This window comes from Chelonoidis abingdonii, chromosome 8 (genome assembly GCF_003597395.2).
Source record: "Chelonoidis abingdonii isolate Lonesome George chromosome 8, CheloAbing_2.0, whole genome shotgun sequence".
In the NCBI taxonomy this organism is placed as follows: domain Eukaryota; kingdom Metazoa; phylum Chordata; order Testudines; family Testudinidae; genus Chelonoidis; species Chelonoidis abingdonii.
In genome coordinates, this window is record NC_133776.1 from 49,184,457 (window position 1) to 49,201,958 (window position 17,502).

General features: G+C 44.8%; 1 protein-coding gene across 5 annotated transcripts in view; it reads right to left on the minus strand.

Annotated features, from left to right (window-relative positions):
* Nucleotides 1-1,307: 1,307 nt before the first annotated feature.
* SAG (S-antigen visual arrestin) overlaps nt 1,308-17,502 on the minus strand; it is a 28,880-nt gene continuing 12,685 nt past the window's right edge. For 4 of the 5 annotated variants that reach the window (XM_032801656.2, XM_032801657.2, XM_032801658.2 and 1 more), the window contains 4 exons: nt 17,397-17,474; nt 13,653-13,676; nt 13,129-13,193; nt 1,308-2,734 (listed from right to left, as the gene is read on the minus strand). In XM_032801656.2, the coding sequence (XP_032657547.1) occupies nt 2,529-2,734; nt 13,129-13,193; nt 13,653-13,676; nt 17,397-17,474 (373 nt within the window). In that variant the 3' untranslated portion in view covers nt 1,308-2,528. The remainder of the gene's footprint in view (nt 2,735-13,128; nt 13,194-13,652; nt 13,677-17,396; nt 17,475-17,502) is intronic. The other variant, XM_075068586.1, reaches the window with a different exon arrangement.

Here is a 17,502-nt window from a genome sequence, read left to right on the forward strand (position 1 = left end):
GAAAGTCTTTTCCTATGGAGAGGGAAGTCTCTCGCAGCAGGGAGGCAGCAGGATGCTAAACTGCTAATAGCAGTGCAGATGGGGAGGCCTGGCTCGGGCAAGCAGAGAACATATATGGTACATACTCACCCCCCCACACCCTCCAGGCGTCTTTACTACCCTAAACCACGCCTCACAGCTACACTGCTATCTATACCCGTGCTAGAGAGCTATACGCATATGTGAGCTACATGCCACCAGAAGCAGCATGCAGTGTGGACCTACTTTGATAGGGGTAGAGAGAGTACCCAGGCTCTTCTTTTAACCCACCCTGTTAGGGAGCATTAGAATCCTGCATAAAGCTGCTCAGATCTTTTGTGAGCTATTGTGATAAATGGGCTTGTTAACTCCACCAGAATCCAGATGAGCAATGGCAGCAGCCTCTGCTCAAGGAACTAAGGGAAGATGTAAGGAGGCCACACAGGAAGCCCTCGGAACAGCCTGGCTGAGGAGAAAGCTGAGGTGGAGGTTTATGTTCTATTATTACCATAGAAAACCCAATCTAGGAAGAGGGCAACTTTGACCTCATCCAGCTGTGCAGTGTATTTGAATCAGGTTGAGAATGACACCTACTCAGAGCTGGCTTTCATGAAAAATACTGCCCATTGGTGAGGAAAAGGACTTCAACAGCCTCTGTGTCCCTGTTTCCACTGCTGTTCCACAGGGTCCTCTCCTGTTAGCTGAACTAAGACGCAGAGAAGAAGCTGCTTAATTGCATCTTCTCATGCCTGGAGTAGGAAACAGATTCATATTAGTGAATTTGAGATCACCATGCAGGATATGATGAAGGGAGAAATTAAGTTAGGGACTGTCATTGGGTGGTCTCCCAAGCACCTCCCAGCTAGCCTCTGGGATGGCCCCTTGCCTCAGTTTCCCCCTTCAAGGGGCTTTTTCAGTAAATCACAAACCCTTTTGTCCCTTCATAGCCTTTCTTGAGTTCTGGTTTGTTAAATTAACAAAAACATTCAACATAGAAGTTCTCAAGTCCATTTCCGGGCTTGTGTCTCATGCCCCAGATTTCTCTGCTGATGCCTTACTCACTCCAGCAGCTTCTATCCACCACTCTGTTCTTCCTGAGAACAAACTCACGCTCCCTGTTCAGGACTAGCAGCCTGGCTTCTTCTTGCTGCTCTTTACAGGGGAATCAGGTAACCCTGCGCTCATGTGTGCTTTCTTAGTAACTGGGGTTAGGTGGCCCCACTCTCAAGCTCTTAATGGTGCAAGTCACTCTGGTACGGTGACATTTGATTAAATTGACAGGCACCATATTTAGAACCAAAAAGGATATTTTTATGTATACATAAAGCAGTTAGCCAGTGGAACTCATTGCCTCAAGGAATCATTGAGGTCAAGAGCTCAGCAAGATTCAAGAAAGGTTTAGACAGTTATATGGATAATGAGAACATGCAGAGAAACAATAGTATCTTTAAAAAAATCCAAAGTTTGGAAGAATATAAACACTCACGCTTTAGGGCACACAAGCCAGTCTCTAACAGATGGATGTTAGGAAGAAACCTGCCTATGGGAAAAATTATTACATAATTGTCCAGCTTTTGGGTTTTATTGCACCTACCTCGGAAGCATCCAATATTAGCCGCTGTCGGGCAGGGTACTGGACTACATGAAACCCTGGTCTGATCTGTTACGGCAATTCCTGTTTGCGTGCAGGAGTTTTGGTTAATGGGGTAAAACCTTCGGTTCAATGCACAATGCAGATTGCTCATCCATCTTTACTAAGGTGGCTGTTTTCCACCTTGTTAAATGAGCAGTGTAGCACAGCATTACAAGCAGTGTGGAATAAGTTTTGCAAGATATACTGCTGACTAGAGACAAAGCTCTGGTTGAGAACCACTGGGGGAAAAAACAAGACTGAAGCAACGATCATGAGATCACAAAACATCATCAGATTTTGCTAGTGCTAGATCGCAGTCCTTCAGAAAGGGAAGTAAACTGCATGCTTTATGGCAGGGGCTGGACTCACAATGCAAATTTTATTCAATGACCTTGACAGAATTTAGATGCAAAAGTGATCAAAAGAAAAAACAAACAGCAGCTCCTTGTAAGCCATTGAAGTGCTCTAGCACATCACCAAGGGCTGGCTAGGTAACCCTTCAAACCATTCCTCCCCTTGCTCAGATTACACAAGCAGTTTGTTGGTCAGGATAACCAGAACTGAATTAACTAAACTTTTGAGTCAGTGGCTCTTTGATCTAACATTAGGCTAAGCAAACTAGGAGAAAATTCAGATGCTACAGATACATCATCAGTTTGGCTTTAATAACCTTTTTATTTGGTAGCATCATAAATAAACATTGACTCATTATCCTCTCTGTTCATCTCTACTGGCTGAACCACAGAGGTTTGAGTCTGTTACATCCTTTGGCTAACAAAGTCAGGTCTTTTAGTCCAGGCAGGAGAGGATCATGCTTTTATAGCCACTGCTCCAGAGTTTGATCCCTGCTGCTGATAGCGCACCTAGAGATATCACATTACAACAGCAAGACCTGGCAGTTTAATACAAACAAAAAACTACATCCTAACGTGTTTGTAAGTACCATCAGAGCCCACAGCTCCTCGAGAAGCCTGTTCTCCAAGTCACTCATCATTTGGAGAAACAGCCTTATTCTCATCTTCATCCAAATCTTGCAGCTGTTGACGAGAAAACTCTTCAAATACCAGGTCTTCATCCTGGGCACTGAAATGAAGGAAAGACAGGCCTTTCAAAACTGCATACCCCCTTCATATCGAGCTCAGTTTTCCACTGGGAGACCTTCATCGTCACTTCTCTCTTCCCCTTACATGCAGTGCCCTCTCACTTCACCAGTGGTGTCTTAAGTCCTGAACCAAAGCCCCTGAAATCAATAAGTGTCTTTCCATTGACTTCAATGGGCTTTGGATCACATGCCTACAACCCAGCCCTGTTGAGCCAGCTAGCACAGCAGTCAGCAGGTGTTTTCTACACCAGTCAGGATAGTAGCCATGGAAGTTTACAAAATGCTGTAATGTCCTTCCCTGCTGAATAGCATCATCTCCAGCTGGACAGCTTGGAAACGGGAAGGGCCTTTACAGACTACTAGAATTAGCCCGTGGAACAGGTCTCATCTTTCTCATTCTACATTATGGTTCCGGACAAGACTAGGAGAATTTCAGATGCATTAATTCACCAGGAGCTAGAATGACCAGCGGGACAATATTAAAAAGAAGCTTCATACCTCTCCATCACTGTAATTACCAGCACGCATAAAAGAGGAGACACAGCAGAGGGTTAGAACAGAGTTTACTCTAAAGCTAAACAGGAATCTCAGAAAATAAGGAGACAAAAAGATAACTGGTTTAGGAACTGGATTTCTTTTCTGGAGTTTGAGGAGCAACCCAGAAAAGCCTTATGTCGTGAACTCTGTCTCAGTGGATAAAATAATGGTGCCCGGATGAAGCAAAATTAAATCACCTTAGGGCCTGTTTACATGTGGAAACTGACTGGCATAGCTACAGCAGTGTAACTATACCAATACCAGTATAACTCCCCATGTGGACACTCAGGGCTTGTCTCCACTTACTGGGAGAATCGATGCACGGCGATCGATCCACCGAGGGTTGAAGACTCACTAAATCAACTGCCGCTCGCTCTCCCGTCGACTCCGGTACTCCTCCGGAACGAGAAGCATAAGGTAAGTCAAGGGAGAGTTTCTCTCGTCGACCCAGCGCAGTGTATACACTACAAAAAGTCAGCCTAAGCTATTCATGTAGCTGGGGCTGTGTAACTAAGATTGACTGAGCCCCACAGTGTAGACCTGCCCTCAGCTGGAAATAAGAGTTTATTCCAGTATAATTACTTGAAACAGAGTGATATGGAACTAAAGCTCTTAGTGGAAACATTCCATTAGCTGAGCTCAGACATCAAAGTGGCTAAGGAGCTAAAAAAGAACTTCCCACGCTGGCTTGCTAGGAACAACTGCTGTGAAAGGCATCTGTGTGCTCACCTGTTAGTACCAAGCAGAGGTGATACTGTTTTGTGACACGGTGTTCCTCTTAATTAGTCTGTCACTCTTATTTAAAATAAGTAGCCAGCTTGAACGGGGAAGAAGTAATTAATAAGCATTAAGTCAATTAAATCACACACTGTACAGAAGACAAAGTGGTAGGGACCATATTTCAGCTCTTTTCTTTGGTAGCTTATTTTAGAGCGCAGAGCTCAGAATTTTACTCTTGCTTAAATCTTACACTTAACCCTTTGGCACTAGCTGAATGCATTCACGTGATGGGATTTTAGCCTATGCTTTCCCAGTGAGGCAGCATTCACTGTTGCTCGCTTCCCTTTCGCTAACTTGGTGCTTTCAGCGATCTCTCCATAAAGCAGTGATTAAGCAGAATGTACTGTGTTGTCGTGGAGGAGGGTTTTTTGGAGGGAAGTCTGCTTTTCTGGTCACTTTAGCTCACCCAATGACAGCTGCATCACCTACCTATCCCACCGAGCCTAACTGCAGCCAGTTAGGCCAGACTGTCCCAGAAGTGGTCAGTGATTCGCGGTGTCTTAGTAACTTGGTGCCAAACTCAGGACACTGAGCTCTAGACTCCCAGTGGTGTTAAGCACCCACAACTCCAGCTGAAGTAAATGAATGGATGATTCTCAGCACTTCTGAAAAACAGGCCTTTAAAGTGCATCAGACCCAGCACCCATAAACAGAACCACCTAAAATTAGTGGATCCTTTTTTAAAGCATGGGCCTGTGTTTGTATTTCATACTCAGAGATCATTTACTGTACTCATTGACTCCATTTGTAGAACTAATAAATGAAATTGTTTTTAATTGTTCACTTTATTAATATAACTTCTGTTCACCATTCACTACACTTGCCTGCATTGTAACTTCTGTTCACTGTTTGCCATATTGTAATTCAAACCCCATTTTAAAACGCTCACTCCATTTTGTAAAAGCTTCCTCCAACCTTCATTTTTGCAAACCCTGCTGTAATCTTATTAGTTAGTTTAGATGTGTGAATGAGGCATGTATGGATGATAAAATCAACCTCCAGCCCCAGCCTGTCCTGATGAGGTGAAGTTCAACTACCAACGGCTGAAGACCTAGACAACAGTGAAACAAAGTAAAAAGCATCCACCCTAAAAAGAAAAGGACAAAAGAACAACAGAAGGAAGATCAAAGCCAGGTTCAAGGCTGAAAGTCACGCCTGCAATTGACGGGTGATCAATCCAAACCCAAAGGCAGCGTGACACAGCAAGACCTATAGACTTTGAATCCAAACTAAAAGCCTGTAAAAAAGAAGGGTGAGATAAGAGACTTTGGGTAACATTCTGCTGCCAACATGGAGCCAGCCACCTGCTGATTAATTTAACAACAGCAGAATGAAACAACTCCCATGAACTAACATAGGGAAAAATCCCTATAAAGCTGGACTCTGAAGACTGAGGACTTTGAGTCTATGGTTCTGCTGCCAGCCTCCAGGAGCATCAGGTGCACCTGACCCGGACTCGGCTCCACTCTTGTGTACAGAGTACCTGGCCAGTATTCTGTCACAAGCAACTTTAGGCTGGTAACTATAATATCTACACAGAACTTGTATGAATGATTGTGTGAAAATATATATATATATATATATATAATCATAGGAACAAGTAACCAAACAACATTGTTTGCTGTTATTTTTATTTTATTATGGTATTTACAATAAATGTGACAAATGTCTTGTCCCCTTTAAGATCTTGCTAGTTTTTATTGGTATAACACATTAAGAAATCTGGGACGTATGAATTTCACCCGTTGGTCTCAACCACTGCTATCACATACCGTTTTGCTTTTGAATCAATGGTGTTCAATTTTTTTCTTTAAATACAGTCTTTTGCTTTTTCTCCCATTTGAAGTATGATAGTTACTAAGGAAACGATGACATCACTGATGTGGATACCACTAAGCTTCGCCCACAAGTGCAGTTTGCAGTCAATTTTATATAGTGGGCAGGGGGAAACACGTACTGTTTTAGTCAGATTTAGAGTTTGTCAGGAGACGAGTTACATAGGTAGGTACTGTGCTATATGCAGCACCATAACGCCCATGACACGCTGCTAGGTAAGATTATGCTCCGAAAGATGCAATTATACTAATTTTAGCTTAAAGCAGCCTTTCCTTCCTACAGGCTCATTAGCTAAAGGCCAACACACTCTAGCAGAGCTTGGGCCAGATTCTTGCCCCGATGCAATGTCATTCTCTGTCTCTTAGTTCATGTACAATTATCCTGAAGCTAAAGTTCTCAAGAGCCTGAACAAGGCTATGCAATTTCTTGTAACAATCCAATGTCCAAATAAATACAACTCAGCCTTTCAGATTTGGGGTGGGGGTGGGGGGGGTTGTCTCACAGGACAAAAAGAAGTATTTCATCACATGGTGCTATAAGCTTGCATTGTGCAATCAGAGCAGTAAATCTATAGAATTAAAGTTGGGACAGATGGTAATTTCTATTATAAGCCTGATTTTATCCTCTCCTAGCTCTTGGGGAGAGGTGGTGAAGCATGTTTACTGATTTTTTTTTTTTCAATTTTAGTAATTTTTGAAAGTTACTATGTAGCTAAGTGTATTACAGGTATGAAATAAGGTTTAAAGAGATGCAACCAATGTGTACACACTGTATGAGAAATCCAAGGCACTGAGACTATACAGAAATCTGAGAAAGGAAAGGTAGTAATCCGTTCCTGTCCATTCCCCAGGCATAGAAATAAAAAGGAGAGAATAGTTATCCATAGCCCTACACTTCCGATAGAAGCTTTTAACTTTCAAAACAGCACTGTATCACTTATAAACACATTTAAGGGACAAAATCTGCTGATGCAACTCAGCACAGCTCCATTTATTTCCATGGAGCTGTGCCAGCATGGACCAGTAGAAAATGTGGTGAGAGAAAGACCAAATCCTCGATGGCTTCCTCTGCTTCACACTTTGTTTGAGATTCCCTAGGCTCAATTCATCCCTGCACAAATAAACATGTTGATACTGGATACATTCTATTTACTCTGACCCTGTATAATCCTGGGTGAGTTTTTTGGGTGGTGATGGGGCAGGGGGAGAAACAGAGGTGGAATGAGCTTAGCCCAGCCCACTGAGGGCATCTTAATATGGTTTTCTCCCCTGGCATTTTAATCTCACTATATTTTTGGCTTTATAAAGTGATCTCCTTCCTGTTTCTCAATTGCATCCTGCCCCCCCCCCTTTCCCCCACCAAAAAAAAAAAAAAAAAAAAGACAGCAAAGTAAGTAGGGAGGCACAACAGACAATTGGTGACTTTTAGCTCATCAGCAATAATGAAGGGAACAGAAAAGATGAGGATGACAACTGATCTCTAAGTCCCCACACATAAATGCATTTATCTATCCCTCTTAGAGGTTGCACAATCAGCTACAAGAATTAGTCTATCTCCTGGTGCCTCTAGATTCCCTAAACACTGTTTGCTGCAGCTCAGTCTCTGCAATTAACTTTTGATCCACTTAATGAAATAACATCTAATTTGGAACTAACGAAGCACATCTTTTTTCTCAGAGTTCAGTGAAAAACTGGTGGAATCACTATCACAAATCAAAAGCATGAAATCACTAACAGGAATAGTGACTACAAATAACACAGGAAGCCAGAAACTGCAGGATCTGGAAAGATTTTCAGTTTACCATCTTAATTTGGTAGGCTTAATTCTCTATTGTAGGACCCTAAAACACACATGTTGTGTTTCTAAATCTGCTATGCAGGTTTCAAAGGGACTTTATTTTATTCATTGCGTTTTCCTTTTTGAAGTGAAGGCATTTCTTTCCCCAATTAACTGCTTTTAGGGTTCCCTGCACAATTACTGGTGAGTCTGTCCTGTTATTGAGTTATAGAAAATCTACTATTTTCATCCGTATGATAACCTTAAAAATGAACTGTTAGAGAGAACTGTGATTTAGCAAATGTTATATGGGCGGCTGCTTCGGTAAGAGGATGTGGTGGGGGAGTGTTTGAGAGGGATGTTTTGCAATCCTGAATTTCCAATGTAATGGAAATTTTTTTTTTTTTAAGGCCAAGAAAAAATGATCTATACTCTGGCTGAGACTGGATTGAAGTAAGAGGAAGACTCCATGGCTCTGGCATTAGCGTTTTCCCATAGAGGCACCAGGCCTACTTCCATGGTTAAGTTGCCTAATGTTTGAACATGAGGGCATGTGCGCACACATGCTTATGTAATGAACTGTTGCTCCAAACAAACACCACAGCTGTCAGCATCAGTCAAACCTGTAATCTTCAGTTCCCATTCTATTTGAATTATAGGAGTAACAATTAGGTATCCAGAAAGAAGTATCTTTGCTGGGATCAGGCCCCAAGCTCATTCACAGTAGGACGAAGTATTACACTCTCCCAGTCGGATAACTAATCCCAAGCATCTGAGTCCACAGGAGTTCAAGTCCATCTAGAGTGTTAGTTTGCAACAAATCAGATTTGATTCCCAATGTTAGCCATGGTCTACATACAGATGTGCTCACTGTTTGTTACACTTAGGGCTCATCTTCACTACAACACCCAGCCTGAATCAGTACAGTCAAGTTAGCCTAGCTCAAGTGAGAGTGGTCACACTGAAAAATGACAGGCAAGCTACACAAAGCAATTGGATTAGCATCTGAGGAGTTGTGCAAACAGTAGCTGGAGCCTATAGCTGGTCACTGCATTATTAGCTTGAACATCAGCAACACTCAAACTTCAACTCACACCCAGATGGGCCAGCTAGCTTGAGTTTAAAGCATCCCTCAACTCGAGCTACAGATGTATTTGTGGACAGGAAGTGGGTTAGGGGTAACACAAGTTATATCTTGACCCAACACTGCAGTGAAGACAAACACTTAGTTGTGGAAATGTTTTTGGGGAATAATTTAAAGGAAAACAAACACACAAACAAAAAACAATTATGTCTGAAAAGATATCTACTGAAGTCACTAGACCTGAAAAGCTAGTAAGTGTTCCCACCCCTAAACGCCATTTATTTACATTGTGCATTTGATAGCAATTTGGGTAAAGTTTGCAAAAGTACCTAGATGATTTCAGAGCTTTGTTTTGCTTTCAAAAAATGACTCAGAGCCTCCTAAGACAATGGGACTCAGGCATTTTCAAAAATTGTGCTCTACATGACTCTGGAGCTGAAAAATCCCATGGATTTTCAATGAGACTTTGGCTCCTTAATCACTTAGGCATTTGAAAAATGTTACCCTTGGAGATCTCCAGTCATTTCTACTGTTTCCTCTGCACAGTTAATCAGTTTATCCCTTGCTGGAAAGACCCGTATAAACATCAAGAGGGGAAAAGGAAAAAAGAGTTCTGATTTCTGTAAAGCAATCTTAAGTTTAAAAACCCCTATGATATTCTATTTAAAAGGAGATCAGCAATGGAAATTTTCCAAAATTAGCAAGTTTATTACAAATACAAGGTTGGCCCAATGTCCCTGATAACGTCTCCCCCCTTCCCCTCCACATGTGTGTGAAGGTGCCCTATTTTTATATTTTCTACACATGCATTGAGAGAATGTATGTGCCAACTTCTTGAAAACATGGAATTGGTCTTAATTTGAAGCACTCTGCATATATTCAGATGTGATATCTACCTGCCCTCCTTTTCTCCTGATACTCTACATTCTTCTACCAAAATTATCTGCCTGAAGTGTGGGGAAGTAGAAGAGGGCTTTGCTGACAGCAAGTGTTCAAACACCAAACAAAAAAAACACCACACCATGCCACACAAAAAAAATAATCATGCAATTAAAAAAAAATCCATGAGATTTTGGGTTCTTTTGATCTGCCTCCTGCTTTGAGCCCTCCAGTTATACTCACTAATATTTTCAAGCTTTTCTCTGCAGCCATGAGTGTTAGAAATATTGTAAATGAAAGGTGAGATTCTCATGCCCTCTTGATTCCAGTCATTGAGGCTTTTAAGAAAGACTCCAAAACATGACAACACTCCTGATGATAAAGTCACAACAGTTGGCAATACTGTTTTCTTTAATCTGCTTGCTTGAGGAGTAACACCGTTTGTTACTCATTCCCTCCCCTGAAAGTCAATCTGCGAAGCTTAGAGTTTTGTATTTCTCATATATTTGTGGAGCCATGTGTCTCCTTAACACTACTATGGAGCAAGCATTTAGTTCAAATGCTTTAGCTTTTTGTTTTGATTTGGTGGCGCAACTTCTTAACATAGAGTTAGAATATTGAGCTCTGCTGTCTTATTTATTCAACATATCCTGCCATATACTTTATGGCCACTAGGTGTCTCGCTCGTTATAGTTCTGCCTACGAATTTGGTATGGTATTTTTCTCTCTCTGTGGTGCAGTTTAAGATTCCCATCAAAGGAAAATCTAGTATGAGAAACAGTTTTAGAAATTCCTTCAGTTCGCGGCATGCTGGCTGCCTTGGCTCGGCATGGCTTTAATACAAATATGTTTTTAAAAATTAGATCACTTTTTTTAGACCAGGTGACTACCCAGCCTTGAACAGCTTTATGAAAACATTACACCCCATCCAGAGCCATGTTAGCTGGAACTGAGTTTCACTTCCTCACAAAGGCAAAATTAACACAGACAAGACCTTTAGTTGGTGCCATGATTTGTGTTGTTTCTTTCTCTCGGTACTAGTGTCATCCTCTAATTCAAAGCAGATTAAAGACGGCAGGGTTGATGTCTGTCCCTTTCAAGTGGGGGTTACAGTTTAGGACAAAATGCCCATCTCTACAGAATCCTTCCCTTTTGTTCCCTCTGACCTTTCCTTTCAGTACATCAGGGTTGGTTTGCTCATTCGACTTGGTGTCACCTCTTTGCTAAACTTGTCCTGTAGTTCTTGCTTCATCCCAAAGAGCAATAGCTATGTTCTTCGGCACAACAGGACTGCACATGTGCTTTAGCTTTGGGCATTTAGTTATTTATTTTGCGTGCCCAAAGACAGAGAGAGAAACAGTGGAGGAGCAAGGAATTTTTCTTTGAATACTGTCTCTGTACACATGCAGAAGGCAGGGCAACTCAGCTAGAAGGGCCTAGAAACATCCAGCAATAAGGTGTGTCAGTTATTAGATAGTGTACCTGTTTCTGAAGTGGTATAGGAGGCCCCACATAGGCACCAACTCAGTGGGTGCTCTGGGGCTGGAGCACCCTCCGGGAAAAATTAGTGGGTGCTCTGCACCCACTGGCAGCCAAGCTCCCCTCCGAGCGTGCCACATCCCTGCTCCTCTGCCTACCTCCAAGCGCTTCCCGCCCGGACGCTGCCAAACAACTGTCTGGCAGCGTTAGCACACTCGGGGGTGGGGGAGGGAGAAGCAGGAACATGGCGCACTCAGGGGAGCAGGTGGGGCTGGAGCAGGGATTTGGGAAAGTAGTTAGAATGGGGGCAGAGTTGGGGCGGGGACTTTGGGGAAGGGGTTGGAATGGAGGTGGGGCTCTCATGGAAGGGGTGGAGTGAGGATGGGGCTAGGGCAGGGTGGGGGTTGAGCATTCAGGGGAAAGAGGAGAAGTCGGTGCCCATTAGGAAGGTTCCATTTAGGACAAGCAGTTTTGCAGGTTCCTGACATATGCACCATTGAGAGCTGAGCCAAACAGAGCTCATGGGGGAAAGATTATAAATACTGTAGCTGAAGACAGCCCTGCAGACTCAGTAGCTGATTGACCAAGAGATGGTGTTTGCTTTGAGGGCTTGTACCACCCTGGATACAGGCTACAGATTTCTGTTTGACCAGCAACTGAAACCAGTCAACTATTAATACAAAGAATGGAATTTTGCTAGCTATTAGAATCCCAGATTTGTTTGCTAACAAGGCTGTGACACATTTAGAAAGCAGAGAGAGACTGCCATTCTTCTCAAACTCTGAAGAGTCCAGGTGACACACGCTACATATTATGGCCATACGATAAAGCCTGAGAAATCATCTCAAAGAAAATCAGAGGGGATGTTTGTGTGTGTGCAGGTTAAAAACAGAGAATTGTACGTGTTTTGTAAATACTGAAATCTTGCATTAAAGTGTGTAAAAGTAACAAAAATGGAGAAGTTTGTCTAATATCTAGCTCTTATACAGCACTTTTTGACAGTAAATATCAAAGCGCAAGGACTTTACTATCTGATAGCTTTTGTTTAAAAGTTGTTCATAAGTATTCCAAATGCTATTTACAATGTTTGTGTATATTAAGTGTTTGATTACTAAGAAACTGTATGATACTCTCTTTCTTTGAAGCTGACTAGGGACTGTTAACTATATTCAAGGTTTTATAGACAATAGCCCTGAGATTTAACTCTGTGTAATGCTTTCTGAACATTTTGGAAGAGACAGAACTCTGACCTGTGCTGCAGCGAAAAGGTAAAGTTGAAGTGCAGGAAATAGGGTGGAAATAATAGAGTTTAACATAATATTATCTCAGCACCCACCTGCCCATTACATATGTTTTGAGGTTATCTGGCACAGCAAACTCAGTTCAGGTCTCTTCCCTGCTTGGGAGGAGATTCTTCTGCCGGGGGGGAGGGGTTTAATATGATAGAGGTCTATAAAATCATGACTGATGTGGAGAAAATTAATAGGGACATGTTATTTACCCCATCCCTTTAAATCAAAGGCATCAGGTTTAAAAACAAACCAGTAAGTATTTCTTCACCCAACACAGTCAACCTGTGGAACTTACTGCCAGGGGGATGTTGTGAAGCCAAAAGTATAACTGGGTTCAGAAAAGAATTAGATATGTTTATGGAGGGTAGGTCCATCAATGGCTATTAGCCAAGATAGTCACGGACATAAACCCATGCTCTGGGTGTCCCTAAACCGCTGACTGCCAGAATCTGGGACTGGACAACAGATATTGGATCACTCATTAACAGCCCTCTTCCGTCCATTCCCCCTGAAGCACTGGGCACTGGCCACTGTGGGAAGACATGATACTGGGCTAGATGAACCATTGATCTGACCCAGTATGGCTGTTCTGATGTTATTTTGAGGTTTCCCCTACAGCAGGAATCAAGGCATTCATAGTGAGCATCATAATATGCAAGAGACTGCAACACATGTTGTAAGTAATGAAAGCATGGAATGTGGCGTTACTGACCTCTTATGTTCAGTTCCTCGGGCTTGGGGTGCATGAGACGGAATGGCAGCTCTGTGCTGACTTCACTTTGGGGAGAGAAAAGAATGTATCATACCTACATGCCCATTAACTCCTGTTCCAGTCAAGCTACACCTCCCCAGTATGATCTACCCATGTCTACTAGATGTGAAGTCCAGTTCCACCCATTCCTAAAACTCAGCTACATTCAAAGTTCCCTGCCCGCACAAAAACCAAAACCACTATGTTCTGATTTGCTCGCTCAAAACCCAACTGTAGCCATTGCTGTCCTCTACCATCGGTTCTTGCACAAGGCTTGTACTTAGTCCTAAGTTACTTGTTTTGCTCCTTTCTAGAGACCGTGCACTTAACTAAAGCATGGATATCTTTATCACACTGGAGTATTCAGAGTCCTTTGACCTAACAGGTTAAGGGGTTTTTAATTTATGCAGGGGGTGGGGATAGGAGGCAAAGTGTCATGGCCATGATTGTGTGGTTTGGAAAGGCAGAAAATGTAGCAGCTTTACCTGGAGGTGAGATCTCCCAGCATGCTAGGTAAACAGAAAAACAAAAAGTGTTTGTAATGGGGTCTTTGCTCCATGAATACATCCAAAAAGGACAAAGCCTCCAGCTAACCACCCATGCCCTATTCTCTCTTCAGTCATCTAGCACAACGCCTCTGATGGTCCAGAGCACTTCCAGATGGTCCATCTGCAAGGCTTCCACACGGTCCATCTGCAAGGCTTCCACACAGATATTTCCTGCTCACTGGAGCACAATCCAGGCTCCTAAGGCTTTCAAGAGGTTCTTTAGGTCAATACAGTTAGAGAAACCCAAAGCCCATCTCTACACCCTGCATTGTTACTTAATGTCTATCTTTGCTGGGTGTTTCTTCTGTGTAAATTCAGCTATGATCAATTCCGCAGAGGACACCAAAATTTGGGGTAGCAAACATGAGTGAACCAAAGCGAGCTAGAGAAATTAGAGCAGTAAGGGCTGCAGGCATGGAAGAAAGATTCCATATTAATATACAAATGGTGGAGTGGGCACCACCAGGAAGCCTCATCCCATTGTATTACAGTGAGCTCATTTTCCTCATCTTCATATGGTCTCAGTATTTTTTTTTCCCCCAGATATAATCAAGTGCTGTAGGAAAGGGGCGGTGGGATTTGGAATTGGATGCTGGGAAGAGCTGTCCGTCAGATCTTTAGTTGTTCAATGAGTTTATGAACCACTGAGTTATAGCAGCATCTCCATTGAATTCAATTCCCACTGGTCCTTTCCTCATACACCCCCATGACTTTTCTCTCTTCTCCTGCACAATGCAGTGCTCAAATATAAACATCTCTGCTTCAAAAAATTAAGCAAGAATAAGAAATCAGACTGTAAAGAATCAGATTAGGTGATACTTATGTATAAGTCAGGGGTCGGCAACCTTTCAGAAGTGGTGTGCCAAGTCTTCATTTATTCACTCTAATTTAAGGTTTTGCGTGCCGGTAATACATTTTAATGTTTTTTAGAAGGTCTCTCTCTACAAGTCTATATATTATATAACTAAACTAGTGTTGTATTGTAAAATAAACAAGGTTTTCAAAATGTTTAAGAAGCTTCATTTAAAATTAACTTAAAATGTTGTTCTTACGCCACCGACCCACTCAGCCCGCTGCTGGTCTGGGGTTCTGTTCACCTAGGCCGGCAGTGGCTGAGTGGGGCCTGTGGTCGGGACCCCAGATGGGATGGGTCTGGCAGCCAGAACCCCAGACCAGCAGCGGCTGTGTGGGGCTGGTGGCTAGGACCCCAGACCGGCAGTGGGCTGAGCGGCTCAACTCACTGCCGCTCAGGGGTTCCATCCTCCGGCTCCTGCCGGCCAGGATCCCAGCTGCCGGACCCGCTCAGCCCAGCGCCAGTCTGGGGTCCCAGCCCTGCCCACATACAGAGGGTACCTACCTTCTCCCTGGTTCTGGCCCATTCTCTTCCTCTCTCTGCACTGAGCTGAGAGTTGGAGTGGACTGAGCACAGGGCTGGGGGTGAAGGGTCTGGCCAGGAACTAAAATGAAGGAGGGGGCTCAGGGTTGGGGCAGGAGGTTTGGGTGTGGGGGCACTTACCTGGCAGCTCATGTGGTGTGAGGGGTGCAGGGTGGGAATGTGAGTGCAGGATTGCAGGGGCTCCGTTTCGTGCTCAGGGTGGAGGTGGGGGTCGGGGATGTGCAGGTGGTGCATGGAATGTGGGGGGGGTGGCGGATGGTGGGGGGTTGCAAGAGTTCAGGGAAGAGGGCTGGGGGCATGTCGAGGGGGATGCATGGTGTCAGGGTAGGGGGGCTGTGTATGTGTGGGGTGCCAGTCAGGGTTTGGGGCTGGGAGGTCGTCAAGGGTCAACAGACGGGCTGGGTGGTACAGGGCTTCAGCGGCAGGGGTCTGGGGTGTGGTGGGCAGGGAACAAAGGCAGAGGGTCATGGTTGACTGCACCACCAGAACCTCCAACCCCTCCCTGCCTCGTTGTCCCAAGACTACCCCCTCCTTGGACCACCCCCTATCTAAGCTCCCTCCCCTTATCTCCTGACTGCCCCTGTGCCAGACCCTACCCCTACCTGTTCCCTGACTGCCCACCCCTTATCCACACGCCCACATCCAGACAGACCCCCTGACTCTCATGTCTATCTAATCGCTCCCCACACAACAGATCTCCGAACTCTGGAGCTCATACACCCCCCCACCCGGCTCCCTTGCCTGCCACACCTCTCTACCACACCACTACCTCCTGCAGTCCCAAACTCCCGACAATCACCCAACCACTTCTCAGCTCTTGCTCCCTGACCACCCTTCTCAGAGACACCCCGCCTTCCCCCCAACTTGCTCCCCAGGACCCTCTTTGCTCCCTGTCCCCTGATTGCCCTGACCCCTATCCACCCCCCAAACAGATCCCAGGACTCATATGCCCCATCCAACCCCCCCCGCTCCCTGACTGTCCCCTCCAGAGACCCCACCCCTAACCACACCCCAGTATACCACCCCCCAATCCTGCTCCCTGCCCCTTGACTGTCTCCACCCCTTAGCCAACCCCTGCCCCCCAGCCGGTCCCCTTACCATGAGGCTCCTCGCTCACCCGGAGCCCTGCCACCACTGCCGCCGCCACCCCCCCGCACGCAGCCCTGCTCTGCCCCGCCCCTCAGAGTGCTGTGCGCGCGGCAGCAGGGCTCCAGGTGAGCGGGGAGCATCTTTCCCTCCCCATGGAGCCCAACACTGCGCTGCCCCAGCCCCCCAGAGCTCTGAGCGGGCAGTGGCAGGGCTCTGGGGGAAGGTGGGGGAGGGGCCGGCGGCTTGCTGCACGGGGCCAGCGGCTTGCTGTGCTAGGCCGGCGCAGGACCGCCGACCCCGCGGCTTGCCACATTGGTAGGATTTTTAATGACATGCGGAGTCCCAGCAGGCAGCCACGTGCCATTAAAAATTGGCTCGCATGCCATCTTTGGCACGCATGCCATAGGTTGCCGACCTCTGGTATAAATGTTACTTTGTCAAATCCATCTTATGGACTGAAGGAAGGGGGTTCTGAACCTCAAAACGGCAATTGTTCGCATGACTCCATTCACAGCTGCCCCCTAAATCCACAGGATGGATCAAAACACAAGCCAGGAGACCATGCAAGACAATAGTTATTTTATCATAAGTACAAGCCAAACCATTGACCCTGTTTTAGATTATAAGGGGATAGAGACACAGAGAATCCGGTGATGCTGAATGCAAGGGCAAATCAACACTTCCCACCAGCTGAGAGTTATTCTTGTCCCCTTCCATATTGACAGTCATATCAGGAAGCTGAACTTCCCCCATGGAACTAAGTAGTGGGGGATAACACCAGCATTTCCCAGTAAGCTCAGTGGGTGGAAGGTCTGGACCACAGCATGTTTCAGCCCAGGGGTGTGCATCTCAGCCTTGTGCAGCACGCAAGTGATGACTTGGAGGTACATTTTTGACTGAAGCTCTATTTGCCCTCTTACAGCATTGAAAAAAAAAATTTCAAAATCAGAGAGGAGGTTACATTCAGAATTGAGCTGCAGGGGCATCTAGCATCTGAGGAAGGTTCTCCCCTTACAGACTGGGGAGAATTTAGGGCTGGCCAAGTGAGATGACATTGCCTAGAGGCTTCCAATGTCAAGTCAGCATGTTGACTGCACCTCCTTTGTCCTAACTATGGACTGTACTGGGTATTCCTCTACAAAATGGACACATTTTCCAACTCTATTCTATACAGATACCAAGTGCATTGCTCTTACCCTGAGATAATGAGCTTCACCTTCACCTTGTAGGCAACCAGAATCCCCAGCACTGTCTTGTCTATCCCATCCTTAATACTACAGGAAAGAAAAAGAAAAAACAAAC